The following is a 24,469-nucleotide window of genomic DNA, read 5'->3' on the forward strand; positions in this document are numbered from 1 at the left end:
TAATAATAATAATAATAATAATAATAATAATAATAATAGTAGTAGTAGTAGTATAGCTTCATAGAAATGTTGGGTGTGTTAGTAATTTGGGCACATAGCATTTACCTGATAATTATTGGCTATTACTAACCCCATGTTTCACTGATAAAGAAACAAGAGAGCCTAGACCATAAACAAGTTGCTCCAAATCGTACAACGAAGCGTTGATGGATGCAAAATTCAACACCAGGAATCCCTTTCAACACTTCCTATTTTTATAATCAGCTGAGAAATATTTACTGAGCATCTGTTATGGTCAATGCTGTCCTAGTACAGTGGGCAGATAAAAAATAAATACCCAGATTCTCCTGACTAAAGTTTACATCCATTGCATTAAATAGTACTTTTATTGATTCTCCACATTTCAAAGGCAGACCCTCCAGAAGCTCGTGTGGACACAAGAAAGCCAAAAACACAAGCTACTCGCTCTCCCTGGACCTTCTAATCCAATCCTCTTAACTTCCAATCCTCTTAACTTTCCCCGCTCAACCTCTAAATTCTCTTCTTATGGTGAAAGAGGGAGAAGAAACTGCTTTAAGGAAGAGGTGAGGAGCATCAAGCAGTCTGTCCGGAAGAAGAGAGAGCTGAGAGGAAGACTAAGGCGCAAGCAGAGCAATGTTTTCACTGGGGAAGGAGCGGCAGGGCGGGGCTCCGGGGAGGCCACGGAGCTGGGGAGGAGCGAGGCAAAGGCACGTGTGGGTCTCTCAGGCTCGGGCTGAGGGTCAGAGGGTAGCCCAGGGCTCAGGAAAGCCGGAAGAGGAGCTGGGCAGGCAGGCATCACCCCTCCCCACCCAAGGCTCACTGGGGGATGGCGGAGTGGAGGGGACAGCTGGAAGCAAGCCCACCGAGATTTCTCAAACTACAGCAAGGAATGGGTTCCAGGAGGCTGCCTGGGGCCAGGTGCTTGTCCAGTGGTGGAGTTCTGCACAATTTTTGCTGGAATCCTCCCTAAAGTAATTTTGAAAAATCATGTACCCAGCACACATTTTTTCCCCCTCCTTTGCACATTTTTTAAGTTGGCATCTACAATTTTTCATTATAAGTCTTAGAGTTGTAAACAATGTTATTCAGTATGTCATAAATGTTGACATTTTAAAATAAAACTGTAACACTATTCTTTAAAATGCATCCAGCCAAATATAAATAGCACAGCAATTTGATATCCACTATGCATTTTAAAAATACATAAACTCGCTTTCAAGTCTAGAATTTTATGCTCTTCTTTTTCTGTTCTTGAAAGAGTATTTCCATTTCATTTATCTCCATATTATCCTAATGCAATATACTTTTATGTTCTACAAAAGAAATATATGAAAATTTAAAATTTTAAATAGTTTTTATTTCCTATAATTAAGGCTCTACATGTTTAATATTTTCTTCTGGATTAAGCTATCATTACGGTTAGTCTAAAATTGGTCAAAGCAATACAAATATTTATTTTGATAAAAGTACTTATTCTGAATAATATGGAAGGTTTTATATGTGCATTTCTTAGTCAGAGGAGTATGGGGGCTATGAAGTGCTGAAAGAAGAACGTTTGGTAATCACGGGTATCTTACTCTATCCCTAACTGGGGACACAAAAGGGTTTTGCACTCTGGGACCATGAACTTTGGGATACTGGGTGGGGATATCCCTTCTTTCACAAAATGGGGAAAGGGCAGAAAAAGGAGATGGAGGCAGACAACACAAAAAACAAGCAAAGGCAAGCGGCACATCAGCTTTCTGAGGCAAGGGGTTTTAGGAAGGAGTGCACACATAAGGGAAGCTGGCCAGTGGGTGCCCTGAGGGTGCGCAGAGGCCCCTCTGGACGACTTGAGTGGCTGGGCGGAGCACCAGGAGCTGGTTTGAAGACTGCTGCCTTGAGTGTGCGGGTTAACTCTGGTTAGCTGTTGACTCCTCTGTGGGAGCCCACTGGACAGGGTATGCTGGAGAAGACCTGTAACCACAGGATGTCACTAGGCAACTGCAAGAACAGGGCTCACTCCGTAGCCACTCCATGTGATACAGTGACCTTTTGCAGCTAGACAGAAAATAATTTGTCATCGCCCAGGAATCAAGATTCTTCTGATTAAAGGAACAGACCAAAGAGGTATAAAAAAAGTTTCCTTATTATTTAGCATAACCTTTCTGGAGAATATGCCAAGAAACAATATACATACCCTTTGGTTGGCACCATTTTTAGAACTTATCTTAAATGAGTATTTAGATATGTTTGAACAAAGCTATTTCCTACAGTTCTACTTAAAATGACAAAAAATAAAATTTATAGCACATCTGTATAATGGAACATGATCACTTATGAAAGATAATGTTGAGGATAAATACTTATTGACATGGGGGAACAATTCATAATATACCGTAAAGAAGAAAAAAAGGGTACCTTTTCTTTTCATACTTGAGGGTTTTATATAAAAATACTCAGACATACACAGATGAACACATATACACACATTCATGCATGCACAGGAAAAATGTACTGGGCACACATATCAATATATGATTATCATTCATAGTGGCTTTTAGAGTATAGATCTGAATTGCCTAAAAACAGAAATACGTTCTGAGAGATGCATTGTTAGGAGATTTCCCTGTTGTGCAAACGTCGTGGAATGTACTTGTACAGAACAGCTATGATGTCAGGAGGCAATACAGTCTCAGAGGACCACCATCAGGCGTGGTGCAGCACTAAGAGGTCATTATCAAGTATGTGACTGTAACTTCTATTTTTGTGTGTTCTCGAGTGTCATCCAAATTGTCTTCAGATCAGCAAGTTGAGTTTAACTAGAAAAATATATTTTTAGTGGATAAACTAACCAATATGCTTTAAAAGAAATCACTGAGAAATCACTTATCTTTAGGAGTTTAAGTGCCAGGCCTTGTGTAGGGCCCAGAGCCAGCAGAGTGACCAACCCTACTCCTGGAGGACAGTGGCGGGCAGGTCTGAGACTCTAAAGATAATTAGAATCAGACACTCTGTAGATCTCAGCCATCTACACTGTCTCGATAGCCACTGAAAGCCAGCTTATTAATTAGTTTTAGTTGTATCTTACATCTTCAATTCTAGTCTACATTTACTTATCATGTTAATAACAACATTAAACAAAAGAAAAAATGATCATGATCATGTAATGACTTAATCTTGAGAAGGCAGACGTGCAGAGCTTCCCGTCCTCAGTGCCCTCTTCCCACACGCCGAGCGTGGCAGAGAGCAGAGCCGAGCCTCTGTGGAGAGGACGCAGCTGACAGGAAAACATCACCATCAAAATCGGCAAACGGAAAATTTATGAAGCACAAATCTTAGAAAAATTTGCCACTGTGTTTCCTGTGTTTGCTTGTGATACATACTTTATGTACTGTGCCTAATTAAATGTAACAGATTACGAGATGTTGGAATGCTAAGTTGTGTAGAATGGAACATGGCAGCCTATCTCCACTGTAAACAATTTTGCCTCTATCAAATTGTTTCTCTCTGATCAATAATGTTTTCACCCCCATTAGGTGGTTCAATTTTAGATGAGGGCTAAAAGCCAGAGTCCATTCAGGTTTTAAAGTTAACTGTCAATAAATTCTCAATCTCATCCTGCTCCTCTCCCTCCCCAGGGCATATGTTCACTAGAGTTTCTGTAAGGGCAGAAAGGCTGGGCACTGTGTAGCTGTACTGTGTGCATACCCGGGAACCCGGAGGACAGGGAGATGAGCGGGCTTGAACATTTCCCAGGCCTGCTTGAGGATCCAGCTCTGCAAGCTCCTGCTGTCTTACCCAAGCCAAGTCATATCAGCTAAGGTTCTTCTCTGTTCTACAAGATGGGGTCATGATATTGACTTTCAAGGTGCCATTTTGAACATTTAATAAGATGACATGTTAAAAGCACAGGACTAGGCCTCGACTGTACCAGATACCCAATAAACATTAGCGTTCATGTTCTACACAGTCCTCTGAAGGCCCTGGTGTACAAGCCACACCTGTATCTCAGTGACTAAAGCCAGGTCACCTTTGCCACAAGGAGCTTTGCATTGTGGGAGAGCTGGTCTGTGTTCCCATGCTGCCCAGGAGGGTGCTGGCAACAGGAACAGGCAGCAGTGAGAGAAGGGAAAGGAGGCCCTTCCCCACAAGCTGGAACACAGTCAATTTCCTACCCAAGAAGGGTAGCACCCACACCAAGAGCGCCTATCTGCTATGCACCTGCCAGGCAGCTGCTCTGCACCAGAACCAACAGCACTATGGATCCCTCCTCGACTGTCCTCACCCCTACCCAACTGCCAATCAAGCAGGACCATGCACCACACCTAGACTGTACAGAAAACATGAGCATGAATGCCACTGGTATCTATGTGTAAACAGTGGCCACTTGTGGAGAGCACACTGTGAGCCAGCTATGTACAAGGAACTTTACATGCATCATTTCATTTACTCCCTAAAAAGACTTGGTTTTACTAATGCAAAAACTAAGGTCAGAAAATTTATGTAACTTGTCTGGAGTTACATTGCCTCTTCCATTGTCTTAACTAATAAAACTCACTTCCCTTTTTATAAAAAGTTAAAAATGGCCGGGCATGGTGGTGCATGCTTGTAATCCCAGTACTCGGGAGGCTGACAAAAGGATTGAAGGTTCAGAGCCAACCTCGACAACCTAGTGAAGCCCTCTGTAACTTAGAGAGACCTTGTTTCCAAATAAAAAATAAAATTAGGCTGCGGGTTTAACTCAGAGGTAGAATGCCTCTGGGCTCAATCCCCAGTGAGACACACACACACACACACACACACACACACACACACACACACACAGTTAAAAATGGTATTTTATTCAATTTCATTTTTCTCTCTACTGCATTAACTGATAAGAAGTACAAGTGTATTTTATCTTTTCTGTGCAAAATACTTAACTTCCTTTATAGTTAAAATGTGGACTAGCCTAAGAATCCAAGCCATTTTTTTCATTTTCATCTTAGAAAATAACCTACAAATTCATAACAACTAAATTGAAATCTAACTTTTAGAATAAAATCCACTTCTAATGGAAGAACTGAACAAATCAAAATTCTATTTCCATAGTATTTGAAATAATTTAAAACAGATTCACTTGTCAAGCACAGTATTTTTTCTTTATTTGAGACCGTGAAAAATTTTATTGCTATAATGTGCTGACATCCTTACAGTTTGGCTTTGCCCTTTCTACTCTATGCATGATGGACTGATAACTGCTGGTGACATTCACAAAGAGGCTCGTCTGCAAAAGTATATAAAACGTCAGCCTCCCGGCCACAGCGTACAGAGAACGGATGACACCGCTCATCTCCCTGAAACACGTGCCGAGTGAGGGCTGGCTCTCAATGACCACAGACAATGCCGGCAGTGAAGATTTCTTTTCTTTTGAGATTACTTTACTCATTTAAAAATAAAACTGGGTTAAGTATATGACTCAGTGGTTTCCCTTCACAGGCTCTAGAGACACCTCTCCAACAGGAGAACCTGACTCCCAGGCACACAGAGGAAGGTGGAGCCATCTCCCAGGCAACAGAGCAGCATCTCAGGATTCTAGTTCAAGGGCACTCTAAATAATAATGGGCTGGACTTCCAGCCCTGAGAAGTTTCATGTAAATCTAATGCCTACAAATAAAAAAATTAAAATTTCTTCAGAATTCTATAGAAAAATCCTATAATCAAATCTCTCATTTAAGGGAAACCCTTATATATTCAAACACCACTTCTTTCCAAGTACATACCACAATTGTTTTCTAAAAGTCCAGAAAATTTCACCCTCCTCCTCCTCCTCCTCCTCCTCCTCCTCCTCCTCCTCCTCCTCCTCCTTCTACTTCACACTGCTAGGGTCTGAACCCAGAGCTTCATGAATGCTAGACAAGTGCTCTACTACTGACGCACACTACCCTAACAGACTTTGCATATGGGAGGCTGAGACAGGATTGTGCAGGTTCGAAGCCAGCCTCAGCTACTCAGTGAGGCCCTTTACAACTCAGTGAAACCCTGCTTCAAAATAAAGAATAAAAAATAGAGCTGGGGTGTCACTTGGAAATAGAATGCCTCTGGGTTCTAACCCCAGTAACACATACACATACACACACACACACACACACACACACACGCAGAATACACCATCCAGGGTAGAGCTCTCAAAGACTAAAAGCAGACACACCCCTTCCTCTTCTTTGCTCTTATCTTTATGGAGACTGTGAAAACCTACGGACTAGCCAGTTGAAATCTCAGTATTTGGGAGGCTGGGATACGAGGATTATAGGTTCAAGACCAGTCTTAGGAACATGGCAAGCCCCTGTTTAAAAATAAAAAATAACATCAGGCTAGGGGTGTATTTCAGAGGTAGAATGCCCCTGTTCAATCCCTAGTATAAACCACACACACACACACACACACACACACCCCAACAAAAAATCCTCAAACCAAACAAACAAAAAACCTAGGGCTTGGAGCCAACACACTGGTCAGCATGCTGGAGGTCAGGGCCTCTAGCCTGTTCCCTCTTTCTTTAGGATCCTTCACATGGTTCTTTTTGCCCAGCAAGAAAATGCTGGTTGAATGGATGACTGATGACTAATGATAAATTATGATTATTATGATTGCCATTTATCGAGCACTCATGACATGACACTGTATGCTAGACATTCTATATATATGATCTCAGTAACTACTGAATCTACTAAAAATTGTCAGTATTCCAATTTTATAGATCAAAAAGTGGATAGTAGGCAGATTAAATAATGTGCTCTGCCCACCCAGCTACTACTCGGTGGTGGAGCAGAGTCTGAGGGTTTTTTTTTTTTTGTTTGTTTGTTTTTTTTGGCACTACCCTAATCTGAATATACTCACCTAGAATTAAAGTCCCAGTTTCTTAAAATGTGACATGAAAGGATAGCACAATATCCATATTAGCCACAAGTAACTAAACTGAATTTTGGTTAAAAAAAATTTGGTGTACCTGCAGGGCAGTGGTTTAACTACATACCGTTAATAAGAGAGAAAGGAGAAAAGGAAACCATACTATAGAATTTCTCTTTGACCTTCCACAGTCACCTGACAAGAACCCAGTGGACAATACGATGAGTTCTCTTACTCACTTCCACTCCTGGATTCCAAGCAAATCTCAAGCCCAGGCCATGCTGGCTCTGCCAATGAGCCTACCTCTTCACGCATCTCTCCTGCTGAGCAGGCCCTGCGCCACCAAGGCAGTTCCTCCTTCGTTACTCACCTCTCAAGTCCAATCTGCCCTTCACGTGCCCTCCTATAATCACGACACGTGCAAGTTTACATGGGTCTTCCTAGCTGCCATGCTCTGTTCTGAGCACTTGACATGTAACTCCCTAAATCCTCACAAGCCATACTTTCCCTGTCTTGCAGATGGGAAAACGGAGGCACAAAGCATTGAAATGACTGGCCCACAGACGTACGCCCAGGAGACGGGGAGCAAGCCTTTGAACGGAGTGGGCTGCTTCCAGAATGTGTGCTCAACTACTCCAACTCCAGTGCGCTGCCCCACTGCCATTTAGAAACATGTCTGCTTCATTCCATTCCTAAGAATTCAAATGACAAACACACGTGTGACTTATTATCTAAGTCAAGTGTTTCTTGTATTCTATAAACTAGCAAAAGATTAAAAATACAAACATCTACCAGTTAACGAGCCTGGCTTCTCACCTGTGATACCTCCATACAATAGAATACTAAATAGCTACTACTGAGAATGAGATGGATCCATGATCAGAAGCTAAAAATTTTCCAAAATACATTAAGTTTAAAAAAATTAAGGGATAGTGCATATAATACATCTCAGTATGAATATCTGAAAATACTAAGTATATAGAAAATATTTTAGAAAAGACTGTATAAGACACTGTTAACTGGTTTTAGGGTATAGAACTAAGAGTCTGTGATAGAAGGGGGACGTCTATTTGCGGGTCTGGGGATGGAACTTAGGGGCATTCGATCTCTGAGCTACACCCCCTGCTCTATTTTTTATTCTTTATTTTGAAACAGAGTCTCACTAAGTTGCGGAGGGCCTCACTAAGTAGCTGAGGCTGGCTGCGAACCGCGATCCTCCAGTCTCAGCCTCCTGAATGCTGGGATTACAAGCGTGCGCCACCATCCATGGGTGAAGGGGGACTTTTGAAAGAAACAACTCTTACTTTAATTCACTTCCTTAGAAATAGCACTTCGCTATGTCCCAGATTTATTGTTTAGTTAAGAAGTGGTCAATCTAATTGCTGCTTTTTTAAAGGCAATGTTATTTTTCCATCTGCTTTTGTTTACCTGTTAGTATGAATTCCTCTATTATTTGTTCTGTTTGCGGTAGAGTTCTTCATGAATTCAGGGTTGGAATCTACTATCAGTTTTGGAAAGTTTTTATCTCTTACATTTAAAATATTGCTCTGATCCACTCTTACATTTGCTTCTGAGACTAAATTACATTTACATTGAACTTTTTTTACCGAACCTTCTATATTTCTTACTCTCTTTTGATTTTTCCTTCTACTATCTAATTGTCACTAGGATTATTTCCTTATGACCCATCCTTCAGTTAATTAATTCTCCCTTCAGCTATATTTAATCAACTTTTAAACACGTCCACCATGTTTTAATTTTGGTTTTTGGATTCTTAGATTCTCAATTTTCCATTTGATCTTTTTTTATGGTTTCTAATTCCCTGACAAAATTTTACATTTCCTTCCCCCCACTGGATATACTAAGCATGACTATTTTTACAATTCATTAAGTACTCACACAAAGTAAGGGGAAAGAGGTAGAACCTGGACACTAATCCCTACCTTTGAGCCCTGCAAAGTTGCCAGAAGCACCACTTAACTTCTCAGCACCTTAGACACTCTTTGAGTTGGCAAATGACCATGGGAAAGCAGTTGCCTTCTGCCTTATTTCTGATACCTCAACTACAAAATTAAGTGTATGTCCCACAAGTTATATTTTTAACCTTACCTTTCTCCTAAATTATTATTTTTTCTTTTTTCTTTTGTGGTACTGGGGATTGAACCCAGGGGCATATCTCCAAGCTCCACCTCCAGCCCTATTTTTTATTCTTTATTTTTATTTATTTTTATTTTTTATTTTTGGTGGTACTGGGGTTCCTGGAAACCCTTCTACCTCTGGGATACACACACAGACACCTATTTTTCATATTTTTATTTGGAAACAAGGTCTCTTAAGCCAGCAAGGCTGGCTTCGAACCTGAGCAATCCTACTGTCTCCACCTCCTAAGCGTGGGGATTACAAGTATGTGCCACCACGTCCGGCACAGGGGCCTAATTTGTACTCTCACCACCTCTTGCCTATCATGCTAATAACCTCCTATGCTGTGATCCTCATTCTAGGTTTCCCCTTCAAACTAATGCTAAACACATTGGTGCTAAGATCATCTTTTACATATGTCCCCACTTCAGAAATCCTTTTCTTCCTTATTTTACTTCATAGTACGTATTATTATAACACATATTTAATCTGATAATTATTATAGTTCTTATAGCCACCATAAGGTGCTATGTAAAAATATACTTGCAACAATAACTATATACTATATGCTAATTATAACTAAATATAGTTATATATTACATATGTAATCCTTTTATCATTAGAATGTAAGCTCTACAAGGGTAGGATCTCTACTGTATTCAGTTATAATGCTCGCCCCATGACTAAAGTTGCTAGGTGAATAAATATTTTTGAATTAATTAATTAGTGAATTCGAAACAGACACTGAAACTGCTCAGCCTCATAACTGCGACATTTAAATTTTTTAACCTTAACTGCAGACATCTAACCTGCAAAACCTCATAACTATGTATCTTTCCCAGTCAGGCACAGTCTCATCTTTCTATCATTATATCTTGCTGTCTAAATCATTGAATCAGCAAATATTGAGTGCTGATGTTCTGGGCACTACTAGACATTAAGAATGTAGGGCTAAGACAGTAATTCTGACCAAGATGGAATTTACCATCTATCAGGGGATCAGCATTATTCATTAATGGAATTATAGCCATGGCAAGTGCTATGAAGAAAAATAAATTGTAAGAATATATAATGGATCTGGGCGTGGTGGTGCACGCTTGTAATCCCTGCACTTGGGAGGTGGAGACAGGAGGATCGCGCAGGTTCGAAGCCAGCCTCACTGGCTTAAGAGACCCTGTTTCCAAATAAAATATAAAATAGGTCTGGGAGTGTAGCCCGGAGGTAGAAGGGTTCCATCCCCAGTACCACCAAAAAAATTAAAATAAAAAAAAAACATATATATATATATATAGGAGGATATGAACTAGGAATATAAAGAAAAGCTTTTTTTTTTTTAAAGAACTGACATTTGAAGTGAGCTTTGAAGAAATAGAAATTAATAAGATGTTTATACCTTGGTGGTGGGGGCAAGGATAGGGAATTGTTTATTATTATTTCTTCTGTTTATTCTGTGATGGCACTTTGCTAGAAGTGTTACACATTATCTAACAGAAACATCCATAATCCTATGAAGTACATGCTATTTTTATCCAAATTACACCTGTGAAGAAAGGGGGCAGAGTGAGGCAGAACGCCCCACCTAAGGCCACAGAGCTAATAAGCTGGGGAGGAGCTGGGATGTGAGTTTAGCTGGACTTGAGGTGTCAGAGTGCGAACTCAATTCTTAGGACGTACTTTCCCCATAGCAACCCACCCTCCAGATGGTCTCCATAACACATCTATGTAGGTTTTTTATGTGGTTTCCTTACCTATCATTTTCCTAGAGACTTTATCCCGATCCTGTCAGTAGAAAGGAAGCCCCTCCCTGCACCCACACACACCTGTGCACTCTCTCTCAGCTACCTTTGTTTTCTGTCAGTGGGATGTCTGTCTCTCCCAAAGAATCTGACATTTCTCGGGGAGAACACCATCATGTTGGCCTTTCCCTGCCGCAGGGCCAGGTAGTGTTTGACCAACAGCCTGCACTCGGCACCTGCTGAGTGCATTAGAAAACTTACCTGCCTTGGTAAGTTCTGCTGGCTGGATCAAATTAACTTACTACTCTGTTTGTAGTTTCTACTCTCAAAACCCACTCACTTTAGAAAAGTAATGTGCTTTCCACACAGCTGGAGAATCAGGAAGTAGGAGAGGCCAAGAGAAAAGAAAAAAGGAAGGCCCAAGAGCATCTCTGGAGAAGGGTCCTGGATGGGAACATCACGGAATCAAGAGAAGCAGGAAGCCAGGAGGCTAGCAGCAAGTGGGCTGGGATCCAGAGCCAGCTCTTGGGCTCCACAGGTTGACTTCAGTGAGCCCAGGAGGCAGGCAGGGGACCAAGGGAAGGAAGGCAAGTAAGGCCAGACATCTCTCCCCATGCCCTTCCTGGCCTTTCCTCGGGCTCACTGCTGGCCTTCTCATAAGCCATCCGCCTCGGCTCTGGCACGCCCCTTCCTGCATCCTGCATCTTGAAGCCACGGGAGAGTGACAAGACCTATTACCAGTGCGGGAAGGTGAGGTGCAGTGACACCAGAGTATGGAGAGGAAATGCAGAATACTCATCTGGAGAGAAGAGGAGACAAGCTGCAAGAGAAGATGAAGGGAGCAGAAACCACAATTCTGGTGGACTTCTGGGTAAAGGAAAACTCAAAAACACTAAGTCACTGGACTTGGACACTGCACAGTGGTAGAGAACTTGCCTAGCAGGTACGAGCTAAGAGTTCAATCTCCAAGACCACAAAACACCAAACCATTGCCAAAACAAAACAACAACAAAACCCCCACTAAATCTAACCTGGAAGTAGTCTATTTACAGACTAGGCATCACATTAAATGTGTTAGAGGTTCCCTCAGAAAAGTCCATTACGAAAACAAACATAATAATCGATATTACTGGGGCAAGCTGTTGAGACCCTGCCAATCACCCTCTGATTGTTGGTGGAGAACGTCACCACCACCTCCATCTCCGGGCTTTCTCTAGGTCTCATGCTTGTGCCTGACCTGCACGAGGCGTTACAGCATCCTCAAAGCTCTCAGCATTCTACAACCTGCTCCTTTACCCTGTTTAAAGACAACCCACTTCTACTAGGACGCACAATGGGACCCTTCAGAACACAGGTCTATAGTCTTGTTTTTTTTCCTTTGCAGTTCTGGGGATTGAACCCAGGAGCACTCTACTTCTGAGATACCACCTAAGCCTTTTTTATTTTGAAACAGGGTCTCACTGAACTGTTGAAGGTCTTGCTAAATTGTTGAGCCTCGCCTTGAGCGTGTGATCCTCCTGCCCCAGCCTTCCAAGTAAGACAGTGTAGAAGAACTGCTTTGGCAAAATAGCTGCTGTCCCCTTTTGCTTGTTTGCCGTACTTGCTTCACATGAACAGGAATCCACTTCTGCCGCTGTCCACTGAAAGTGACCAAGAAGGCCTTTATGGACAGCTGGAACATACTGTCATTTGGTAGAAGTCTTTTTATCTTCTGTAATTATTATTTTAGTGGACTTCTTACTTTAAAAGATTTTTTAATAAAGAAATATCACTTACAAATTTTAATTAGCTTACTGAATATTCACTGCTTTGGAATAAGTAGTTTAATGAGTATGGAGGCCTCAGACTACTGCCTAGCCTAGAGTATCTCTCTACAGTAGCTTCGGTGGGAAATCATACAGCCCTAGTGATATGAGCATAGGCCTGAGCCTCACAGGCTAGGACTCGCAGCCTGGGCCCTGAGATGGATGAATCACACCACCTCTTGCAAGAAAAGAAAAACTCCAGTTTCTCCCTTCTTATCAAGATTCTCTCTGTGTAAGAACCCCGAGTTTCACCACTCACTAAGGCTTATGACCCTTGTCAAATCACTTCCTTGAACTTCCGTTCCCTCATCTGTAAAGGGTAGATCATGGTGTTTCCATGCTGGATTATTATAAAAGCAGGCCTGGTATACCACTTTAAAGTCTTCCAAATAAAAAAGAAAATAGGGCTGAGGGTGTAGCTCAGAGATAGAGTGTGCCCGTGTTCAATCCCCAGTACCACCCCCACCCCTGCCCTGCCTGTGTGCAGGTGCGCGCGCGCACGCACATACACACACACAAAAAAAAAAAAAGAAAAAAAAGAAAAGGGCCCTCACATATTTTAGTTGAATGAATGAATAAGTTACTTTTAATGTTGTCACTTTAACCTCTACCATTTTGGGTTCTCTTCTATTTAATAAAAAAAAAAAAGGCGATCTTTTCCTTACAGTACATTTCAATTACAGCAGCAATGAAGAATAAGTTACATTTTTCATTCTAAAAACACCTAGCAGAAAAGCTAGGGCCAGAGTCATTCAAATTCAAAATTGGAAAGAGGAGAACAATGGAGGTTTTTGCGGCTTAGTAACTTGAGTCATCAGTGCAAGTTAGCGCTAGTCCAGAAAGTAAGAGCATATTAATATCTGCTCCACTAATTAAGAATATGTGACAATTTAAATATGATTCTCGGTGCATATAACATTTGAAGTAATTTCTTCTTTTGTAAATTTTCAGGTTATTATGTAAAAGGGGAATTCCAGCTTATTTGATCAAATGGAGTCCTGAAAAATCAGAGATTTCAAATTCGGGGTTTAGCATATAATTCTATATTAAGGACATGTATTTATACTATATTATCATAAATTAATGTAAGACTAATCAATTATAGAATTTTCTCTTATGCATGCCTATTATACATTTTGCAAACTTGGAAAACTATAGTGTAAGCCGGCCATGGTGGTATATGCCTGCAATCCCAGTACTTGGGAGGCTGAGACAGGAGGACTACAGGTTTAAGACTAACCTCAGCAACTTAGTGAGACCCCCAGCAATTCAGCAAGACCCTGTTTCACAGAAAAAAATGATAAGGACTGGGGGTCAGCTCAGAGAGTGAAAGCCCCTGGGTTCAATCCAAATTACTAAGACAAACAACTATAGAATATATTAATTTAATATGTTCAAAACCAAACTCCTGAGCTTTCCCACAAAACCTACTCCTTCCAAACCTTTTCCCATGACTCAACAGTAGCTCCTCCTCCCTCCCTCCCACTGCCCAGGCCACAGAAGTGAGAATTACACCTGGCTCCTCTTATACCTTCATGCAGCTATCACTAAAACCCCTCAGCTAGACTTACTCGACAAACTCAGAATTCAGCCAAATCTCATCACCTCTAGGAGCCCCCTGGTCCAAGCCACTCTCACCCTCTACCTGGACAACTGCAAATGCATGTTAACTGGCATCTCTGCATCCCCTTGTCTCCCATGCTACTGTTAAGATGCCTGCCACCGTGATCCTACTGAGACTTCAGTCAGAGCACATCTCCCGTTTCCTTCTTGCTCACAGTGCACACTCAGGGCATCTCCACGGCCAGGCACCGTTTGGACACTGCGGCCTCTCTGACACTGTCACTGCTCACCGCTTCAACCAGCTGCTCTCAGCTCCGCGTCTCTGCACCTGCCGGTACCGTGCCTGGAATGCCCCTCACCTGGTGTAGGCATGGCTTGTGCATGCATCTCCTTCAACTTTACCAACAGATACTTTCTCAGGAGAGGTGTTCTCTACCACTTATTAACACTGCTCCTCTACCCCCTCTATTTTTCTCCATAGATACTATCACTTTCTAACTTACTATCTCATTTACTCATTTTATTTATCTACATCTTCCCACAGAAACAGAACCCTCCACAGGGCAGGCTTGTTGTGGTGGTACACATAAACTTCTTAATAAAGTTAGAAAACATATACGTACATACATTAAGAAGCACACATCATCTATATATATCTTGATGAATTTTCATAAAGTGAACATATCCATGATGTCAGGCGTGGTGGCACACACCTGTACTTTGGAGGCTAAGACAGGATGATTGCAGGTTTGAGGCCAGCCTCAGCAACCTAGCTAGATCCTGTTTCAAAATAAAAAATAAAAAGGGCTGGGGGTGTAGATTGGTGACAGAATGCCCCTGGGTTCAATCCCCAGCACCAAAGCAAACAAACAAACAAACAAACAATAAACTTCCCTTTTTGACTCACTAGTCCTCCAAAGACAACCACTATCCTGACTTCTGACTAACATGTGAGATTAGTTTTGCCTGTTTCTGAATTGTTTACAAATAAGTCATGACTCCTTTAGCACTGTGCAGTTATAAATAATTGCAATTCATTCATCTTCACTGTTGAAAACTGCTTCAAATATATAGAAATATACCACATACACTAATTTTCCTATTGATAGTTATATGTATTCTTTCTAGCCTCGGCTATTATAAATACTATCACTAAGAATATTCCTGTGCATAAAAAATTTTAAAATCCTTCAAGTATTTGTTGAACAAGTACAGGAAACTAGCCTTTAAACAATTCTCTTATTTAAATATTTTGTGAAAAACCAGGTGTGGAGCCTGATGTGGTGGCACATGCTTGTAATCCCAGCATTTGGGAGACTGAAAGTGGAAGATCGTGGTTCACGGACAGCCTCAGCTACTTAGTGAGGCCTTCCGCAACTTAGTGAGACCCTGTTTCCAAATAAAGAATAAAAAAAATGGGCTGGGGTGTAGTTCTGAGGCCGAATGCCCTTGGGTTCCATCCCCATTATCACAAAACAAAAACAAAAACAAAAAACAAAAACGGGTGTGGTGGTGTATGCTTGTAATCTCGGTACTTAGGAGGCAGAGACAGGAGGATCTCAGGTCTGCAGCCAGCCTCAGCTACTTAGTGAGACCCTATTTCAAAATAAAGAATGAAAAATAGGCCTAGGACTGTAGCTTAGAGGTAGAATGCCCCTGGGTTCAATACCCAGTACCACTAAATAAATAAATAAATAAATAAATAAAACAAATATTTGACACAAGGCTTCCTTAACACGTTATGATTTTATTATTATACATATATATGTATAATAATTAAATTAATTCCTGTAAGTTCATCATTCAAATTAAGAAATACACTATCGGTGTCACTGGAATTTCTTGGCTATTCCTTCCTGATCCTATCCTAACTGGATCCTTCTTTCACTGGTGCATACTGTTTTGCTGTGGGACCATTCCACAGTGTATTAATCCATTTCCCTAGTCAATAGACAACTGTTTCAAGTTGTTACCATTTCAGCATTACTATGAATGCTCTTTCAAGCATCATTTCCCTGTCCTCCCTCCTCCCCTGTACTGGGAACTGAACCTAGAGGTGTTCTACCCCTGAGATACACGCCCAGCCTTATTTTATTTTTTATTTTGAAACAAGGTCTCACTAAGTTGCTGAGGGCCTCAAGTTGCTGAGGCTGGCCACTAGTCTACAAGCTTCTTGTCTCAGCCTCCCAAGTACTGGGATTATAGGTGTATGCTACCATGCCCGGCTCAAGCATCTTCTGATATACACAGGCAAGAGGTTTTATAAGGCAATTTCATGTACAGGGTAAATTGTGTATTGAATGGTATGTGCATGTTCAAATTTATAAGACAATGCTAAAAATGACCAGAAGCTGACAAATACAATCCTTTATGCAAATTTACTATTAACATTTTACTCCATTTATCTTTGTGAGTATTTATGCACTGCATGTATATGCATGTACGCTTATATACATACACCCCACACATATATACACACAATTTTCCCCTAAACTTTTGAGAAGTTATATACAACATGGCCCTTTACTGTGAATTTAGTCAGAATATATTTCCTAAGCTTAAAGATATTCTCCCATACAACCATAGTATAATTATCAATTATAGTTTAGTTTAGTAAATTTAACTCAATAATGTCTTTATGCTATTTTTCTTCCTCCAGTAGAGGATGAGTCTGAGTTCAGGTGTTGCAATGACTTGTTTAATCAGAAATATTCCCATCCATGGTCTTGACATTTTTTAAGAATTCTACCTCCCCCCTTCCTTTTTTTTTTTTTTTTTTTTTTTTGCCGTAATGGGAATGGAACCTGGGGGCATTCTGCCTGGTCTGCACCCTAAGCTCTATTTTTTTTATTCTTTATTTTGAAACAGGGTCTCACTCAGTTGCAAAGGACCTCACTAAGTAGCTGAGGCTGTCCATGAACCATGATCCTCCTGTCTCAGCCTCCCTAATGCTGAGATTTGGGGTGTGTCTGATGTGTTCTGGTGGTTAGATTCAGGTTACATTTTGGATGAAACATTGTACTCAATGTTCACCTGCCCCTCATTGCTGATGTTGATTCTAATCATGTGGACAAGGTTTCATTCCATTTATCCACTCTATCATTGCATAAGAAAATCCCACCCAGTGCTGTGTGCATGTATGTCTCTATCACTATGAACCACATTGTGACGTGAAACCATAAGGCACCAATAAACGTATAGAAAATTCCTTATCACGAATAAAAGGCCTGATGAAAGACATTTGAGGAACAGGTTCTTCATCAGCTTCCCCCAGATCCTTGCCAGACCACATCTTTACTGAAGTGTTGATGTTTTTACCAACTTTATTAAGTACTTTAATAACACAAATTCTACTACTGTCAATATTTTCCTTTCTTGATTATACATTTTGTGTTTTGTTGAAGAACAGCCAGAAGAAAACCCTTTATTACTTGTTTTATTCCACAATTATATATACTTTATACTCCAAACTGCTAGGTACTACAGCTAATGAAAAGTCCAGATTACACTAGTTTGTTCTGTTGTACTAGGTATTTTTTTTGTTTTGTTTTGTTTTGTTTTGTTTGGTACTGGGGTTCCTGGACGCCCTTCTACCTCCGGGCTACGCTCCCAGACCTATTTTTTATATTTTTATTTGGAAACAGGGTCTCCTAAGCCAGAGCGGCTGACTTTGAACCTGTGAGATCCTCCTGTCTCTGCCTCCCAAGTGCGGGGATTACAAGCGTGCGCCACCATGCCCGGCGCCTATTGTACTAGGTACTGAACTCAGGGCCTTACCCATGCTAGACACATTCTACTAGTGAGCTACATCCCAACCATTTATCTATTTATCTATCTATCTATCTATCTATCTATCTATCTATTTATTTATTTATGACAAGGTCTTCCTAAATTTTTGAGGCTGGTCTCAAACTTGAACTTCTTCTTCAGCCTCTCAAGTAACTGAATTAGAGGCATAAGCCACCATGTCCTGTCAGATAACACTGGTTTTGAAAAAAGATATAATTTGGATTACTTTTCAGTGGCACATATATTTCTATTATAGAAATATAGAAAACAAAAAAAGCTGAAGCATAAAAATACCTTAATTTAAACTGGCTTCATAGAGCCGGGCGTGGTGGAGGCGGAGACAGGAGGATCGCGCAGGTTCGAAGCCAGCCGCACTGGCTTAAGAGACCCTGTTTCCAAATTTAAAAAATATAAAAAAATAGGTCTGAGAGTGTAGCCTGAAAGTAGAAGGGTTTCCAGGAACCCCAGTACCACACACACATACACACAAAAAAATAAATAAAATAAATAAAATAAATAAAATAAACTGGCTCCATAGATATTCAAATTCTAACTGAGACAGCAGCTATAACAGCCAGTAAAACAGACCTGGCTGCCTCACCTGGTATTCAGCAGGCACCTTATCCCCTCACTAATGTCTGGGGAAAATGCACACTCCAAATGCACACTCCAGACGTCCCAGATGAAACGAGTAGTATGCTGACTTGGTCTCCTTGTTTAATCTAGCACATTCTACTCAGTATTTCAAGTGGTAGTGAGGCTAGTGTAAACCAGAGAGCAAGGTTTTCTATAATGTATGTTTTTACATTATTACAAATTATGTTTTTACGTTATGTGAACTGATAATCCAAATCACTTACATCCCATTTCCAAATGGAAAAAAGAAATAAAATATACCATTATTTCTTAACAGAGGACAATTAAACTTGAGTCTTATTTAAAAATCAAAGTTTGCTGTAGAGGTTCTATTGAAAACAATGTCAAACTAGAAAATTTCCCCTTAAATAGCAATGACTTACTAAAACATTAAAATGAGACCCTCATTGGAATATGAAGAGGATCTTTGGTATCTTAAACTTCAGATGTACAGTATTTATTTAGAAACTACTTCAAAATTTTTGATCATCTGACCCCTAAAAACTCTGAAATTTTTGCCAAGGATCAGCTTCCCCTTAAATTCCACTATAAGAACTGGTTGGTAAATTATCACTTTTGATGCAATAAACAAATGCTGTTTAACTGTCAATCTATAAGAAAAAATATAAGTATTTGCATATAATTGTATTTTAGAGATAATGCCAGTAAGATATATAGTCATCCCTCAGTATCTATGGGGATATTGGTTCCAGAACCCCTCAAGGATACCCAAATCTGAGGATGCTCAAGGCTCTTATATAAAATGGCATAGCATTTTCATTTAACCTACAAATAGCCTCCTGTGTATTTTAATCACTGCTGGATTATTTAAAATACTTAATGCAATATAAATGCTATGTAACTTATACTATACTGTTTAGGGAATAATGACAAGAAATAAAAATCTGTGCATGTTGAATAAAGATACTTTCCCCCCCAATGGATATAGAAGGGTTAACTGTTCTGATATTTTAAGGAGGTACAACTATTTGTATATTCATTTAAGTATTTATTTTCAATTCTCAATACAAATACCAGTCTACTAGACTAAAACTAAAGGTACTATTGTTAGAAGATATAACTTCAAGGCCATAAATGATTGCAAATGGACATTAAAGAAAGTGATAAAAACTCTGAATTGGGCATGGTGGCACATGCCTGTAATCCCAGTACTTGGGAGTCTGAGACAGGAGGATTGCAGGTTTGTGACCAGCTTGAGCAACTTAGAGGGCCCTCTATAACTTAGGGAGACTCTTTTTCAAAAATAAATAAAAGCTGGATGTGGTGGCGTGTGCTTGTAATCCCAGCATTCGGGAGGCTGAGACCAGAGGATCGTGGTTCGCAGACAGCCTCAGCTACTTAGTGAGGCCCTCCACAATTTAGTGAGATCCTCTTTCAAAATAAAGAATAAAAAATAGGGCAGGGGTTGTAGCTCAGAGGTTGAATGCCCCTGGGCTCCATCCCCAGTACCGCAGTAAATAAATAAATAAATAAATAAATAAATAAATAAATAAATAAAATAAGGCTGAGAGCTGGGCGTGGTGGCGCACGCTTGTAATCCCTGTGCTTGGGAGGCTGAGACAGGAGGATTGCACGGGTTCGAAGCCAGCCTCAGCTACTTAGTGAGGCTCTCAGCAACTTAGTGAGACCCTGTTTCCAAATAAAATATAAAAAAGGTCTGGGAGTATAGCCTGGAGGTAGAAAGCCTCTGGGTTCCACCCCCAGTACCACCCCCCACCCCCAAGAAAAGGCTGAGGATGTAGCTCAGAGGTATAATGTCCCTGGGTGTACACACACACACACACACACACACACACAACTCTGACTGGCATGAATGTAATTCTTCTGTTTAATGAATAATAAGAAGCAAAGAAAGAAATTCTTGGGACTCAAAGCATTATAGCATGGTTACCAAGAAGGGGCCTGGTGAATTCTTCAACGCTTTCAAAAGAGTTATATTAAATTACCTTCTGGCAACCAACAAATTGGTCTCTCACTGGTAGAAGCTGAGGCCAGTCATCTAAGTCAGAGAGACCAGGAGCATATGTCATTTACTGGAGAGTGACTCAGGTGTTAACTGCGTCTCTCCCCATGCTGTGTTTCCTGTCTACAGAAGAGTCACACTGGGGGCAGCTGGGAGGGTGGGGAGAATCTTGATTCCTTGCTGCTTAGGGTTTAAGAAAATTTATCTGAGCTTTAACATCTTGCTTAAAAATGTATCTAAATTTTCTATCTTCTTTAAAATGGAATACTTGGATATGACACTGGATGAGGAGGCTGGGGAGGAACAGGTCCCCTGTATCAGAGGAGAGCTGGATAGACCCCTGGGGGCCTCTCTCACCTGCGACACTGTGATGCTGCATTTCTTGGCCAGCTCCTCTTTGGCTTCTTCACTGGGGTAGGGGTTGCTGAGGTGTGAGTAAAAATATTCATTCAAGATTTCTGTGGCCTGTTTACTGAAGTTACGCCTTTTCCGTCTATGACAAGATGGGGGGGAGACACAGTTACAATCAGCATTAATGAAGAAGAATAGATTACTTAGGATCATACTTTTAAAACATCCTTAAGGAGCTGGGCATGGTGGCGCACGCTTGTAATCACAGCACTTGGAAGGCTGAGACAGGAGGATCACAGGTTCATGGCCAGACTCAGGTACTTAGTGAGGCCCTCTGCAACTTTGTGAGATCCTATTTCAAATAAAGACTAAAAACAGGACTGGAGAAACAGCTGAGAGGTAGAATGGCCCTGAGTTTAATTTATCACAATGACACTGTAAACTATGTTCCTCCAAAGTACTGTCAAACTCATTTTAAGATGTAGGGTCACTAGAAAAATACTAGAATGTGAAGTACAATTAAATTCATTTTCTAATTTATTTGGCAAATATTTGTTGAGGACCTACTGTGTTCTAGGTATCCAATGAAGATACACAGGGAGCAAACATAGAGGACAAGGTTGGGAGAGTTGACAGGCAATTAGAGAATAAAGAAAGTTAAAAAGATAAGCCGGACGTGGTGGTGCACGCTTGTAATCCCCGCGCTTGGGAGGCAGAGACAGGAGGATCACGCAGGTTCGAAGCCAGAAGCGTTGGCTTAAGAGACCCTGTTTCCAAATAAAAATATAAAATAGGTCTGGGAGTATAGCCAGGAGGTAGAAGGGCTTCCAGGAACCCCAGTACCACCAAAAAAAAAAAAAAAAGAGGAAGAAAGACATTCTCTAATGTTCATGATGTACATTAATATATCAAAGTAAATCACTAAGCCATCATGAGGAGGAGGGAGGGGGAGTGAATGGGACGGGAACTGGATAAGGACTAACTGGGTGACATGTACATGTATGCCTCCACCATCTTGTGCTCCACTAAGATAAATGACTACAATGCACCAAAAAAAAAAAGTTTAAAAAAGGAAAAAAGATATTAGACAAGGATCCACAGAAATAATTACAAATCATGACGACCATATTGAGTATCATGAAGGAAAAGTATGAGATATAATGAAATTATATCTTTAACAGGGAAATATCTAACCCAGGGTACAGAGTCAATAAAGAGATCCTTGAGGAGTGATATTTAATCTGAGACCTGGATATGTATGTGAAATTAGACAAAGAGTAGAAGGGAAGAATATTAGGCAGAGGAGAAAGTTCAGGGACAGAAAAGAGACCGGCAAATGTAAAGGGTTAGAGGTGGCTGGAGCCCAAACACAGTGTGTGAGATGGGTCTGGAAGGACAGGAAGGATCAAATTATAGACGCTTAGTGGAGCCCATAAGAATTTTTGCATTTTAGTCTAAGTATAATAGGAAGCTATTAAAAGTTTAAGTTTTCATGTTTTTAAAAGATCATTCTAGCTGCTGAGAATATCTGGAAGAGGGCACAAAAGGAAACTCAGAAACTATTCATGGAGATGACTACACTGGTCAAATCGAAGATGATAATAGGCACAGGGTGAGAGCCACAGAAATGAGATTCAAGATCTATTTGAAGGGTAAAAGCAGCAGGAGCTGATGGACTGCAGGAGTGGGGGGCACGGGAGGCAGAGAAGGAAAAAATATACAAAAAAGGATTTAAGGGTTTTTTTTTTTTTCTGCTTAAGCAACTACCTGGATTTTGGTATAATTTCCTCACACGGGAAAGAACAGAGGAGAATTTTTTTGTTTTTTCTAGGAGAGAGATGGCAGAGTGTCAGAAGGTCAAGTATTTATTAACATATTTCAAGTAGCAAGTGTCGTTTATATTTTGGTTGTTGTTATTTAAAAATTCCTGCCTGAAAATTAACATCTGTCAGACTTCACTTTAGATTAGATACTTCAGTAACTGGAAAATAACTTCCCCAGATAATTTTCCTAATACTTTCTTCCAAATGATCTTGATAATCTTCTTAAATGTTATATTCTCCACTCAGAAGACAGTTGTAAAGGTATAAGCTATGAGATTCTTCTTACTATGAAACCACGAACATGGCATGTTAAGTATGTGATCCATGTTTCAATATTCAGGGAGAGTCAAGGGAGCTAGAAATCCAGGTTTGATCAAAACATCTCAGATTTTGATCATTTCAGTCCTGAAACTACTTAATTTCAATAATTTTTTGCAATGTTAAACCACGGTTTCCTGAGGGATGAAGATGAGATTCATGATCTACTTTGGGATTAAAATCAACAGGATTTGACGATGAACTAGTTGGAGGAGGTAACGAGGAAACACAGGGAAAGAATAGAAGGAAGAGAAATACACTAAGAAGAGAAGCAATTAGCATGTTTGCAGGGATAATGCCTGACTTGAAAAGAAAGACAAGGCGGGGGGGGGGGGGAATGAATGAGAATATGAATGCGTGTGGGGAGGGAGGAGCAGTGGCATGTGGCTGTTGAAGAGGCACCTCACTGAGCAAGTGGCAGGGTGAGACGAGAGTAGGGTAGAAAAGGTCTAGAACAGATACTCAACTTGTCAGACCTGCGGGTTATTACTGGCTCCACAGACATTACTTGTTGAGACCAGGCAGTAACGACCTACTCATAAAAATCTAGGTTTCTAGCTTCTTACGATAAATTGGAAGAGCAGCCAGGTCAGACCCACACTCTCTGAAGCTGAGCGTCGGCTGTTTGCTTTGAGGTGCACCTGTCTGCGCTAACCCTCACTGCACCCCTCTCAGCCACCCCAGGTCAGTTCCACTACATAAGTGGGTGTGTCTGTGACTGTGGGTGTGTCTCCAACATAAATCTCAGCAACCAGGCCAGGGTAGACCTATCAGAGGAGATGACACAAGGACATGTGTTTAGGAAATGGGTACAACCCAAAGAAGGAATGAGGAAAAAAATACTATCTAGGAAAGCAAAGAGGAGTTTGGCTGGCATAGGTTTAGCCTCGGGGAAGTTTTAGCAAACATCAAAAAACCTCAGAGAACAAATTTATGGGCAGAAGAAAATACCTCACGAGACATTCAGAAGCCTAAATTATAGCACTTCTATTCGAAGACGTTTTCCTAAAACATCTGGGGAACCCTAAACCCACACAAATTTATTCTGAAATGATTTGCAGTGGTGCATGCTTTGGCTTGCCCGGCCATCAGGGAACGTGAGCCTGGCCTTACTGAAAGGCGGAGCGAGGGGAGACCCAGGCTGCGTGAGCATGTCTGCCTCCAGCAGAACAACCTGCCTTCCCAGTGCAGGGCTTGCCAAGAGACGCTGCGAGGGGCCACGCAGCCCACGCTCAGGGCTCACATTCACTTGAAGGCAGAGGAGAGAATACGCTCTCATGCTTTACTTAGTTTTTCAGAAAATCGTCCTGTAGAAAATGCCCATTAAGCATCCCCTCAGCTTTGCTCCTCCAGGGTGCACTGCACTCTAAATGGCTGCGCCTCAGGCCGGCGTGCGGTGGCACATCAGCCCCAGGCTGCGTCCCACCAGCGGCA

General features: G+C 41.0%; 1 protein-coding gene across 4 annotated transcripts in view; it reads right to left on the minus strand.

The window, feature by feature from the left end:
- PBX3 (PBX homeobox 3) overlaps positions 1 to 24,469 on the minus strand; it is a gene marked incomplete at both ends in the record, with an annotated part of 221,543 nt that overhangs the window by 10,375 nt on the left and 186,699 nt on the right. For all 4 annotated transcript variants that reach the window (XM_080708641.1, XM_080708639.1, XM_080708638.1 and 1 more), the window contains one exon: positions 20,901 to 21,036. In XM_080708641.1, the coding sequence (XP_080564767.1) occupies positions 20,901 to 21,036 (136 nt within the window). The remainder of the gene's footprint in view (positions 1 to 20,900; positions 21,037 to 24,469) is intronic.

Source organism: Muscardinus avellanarius, assembly GCF_963383645.1.
Source record: "Muscardinus avellanarius genome assembly, chromosome: 13".
NCBI classification, from domain to species: domain Eukaryota; kingdom Metazoa; phylum Chordata; class Mammalia; order Rodentia; family Gliridae; genus Muscardinus; species Muscardinus avellanarius.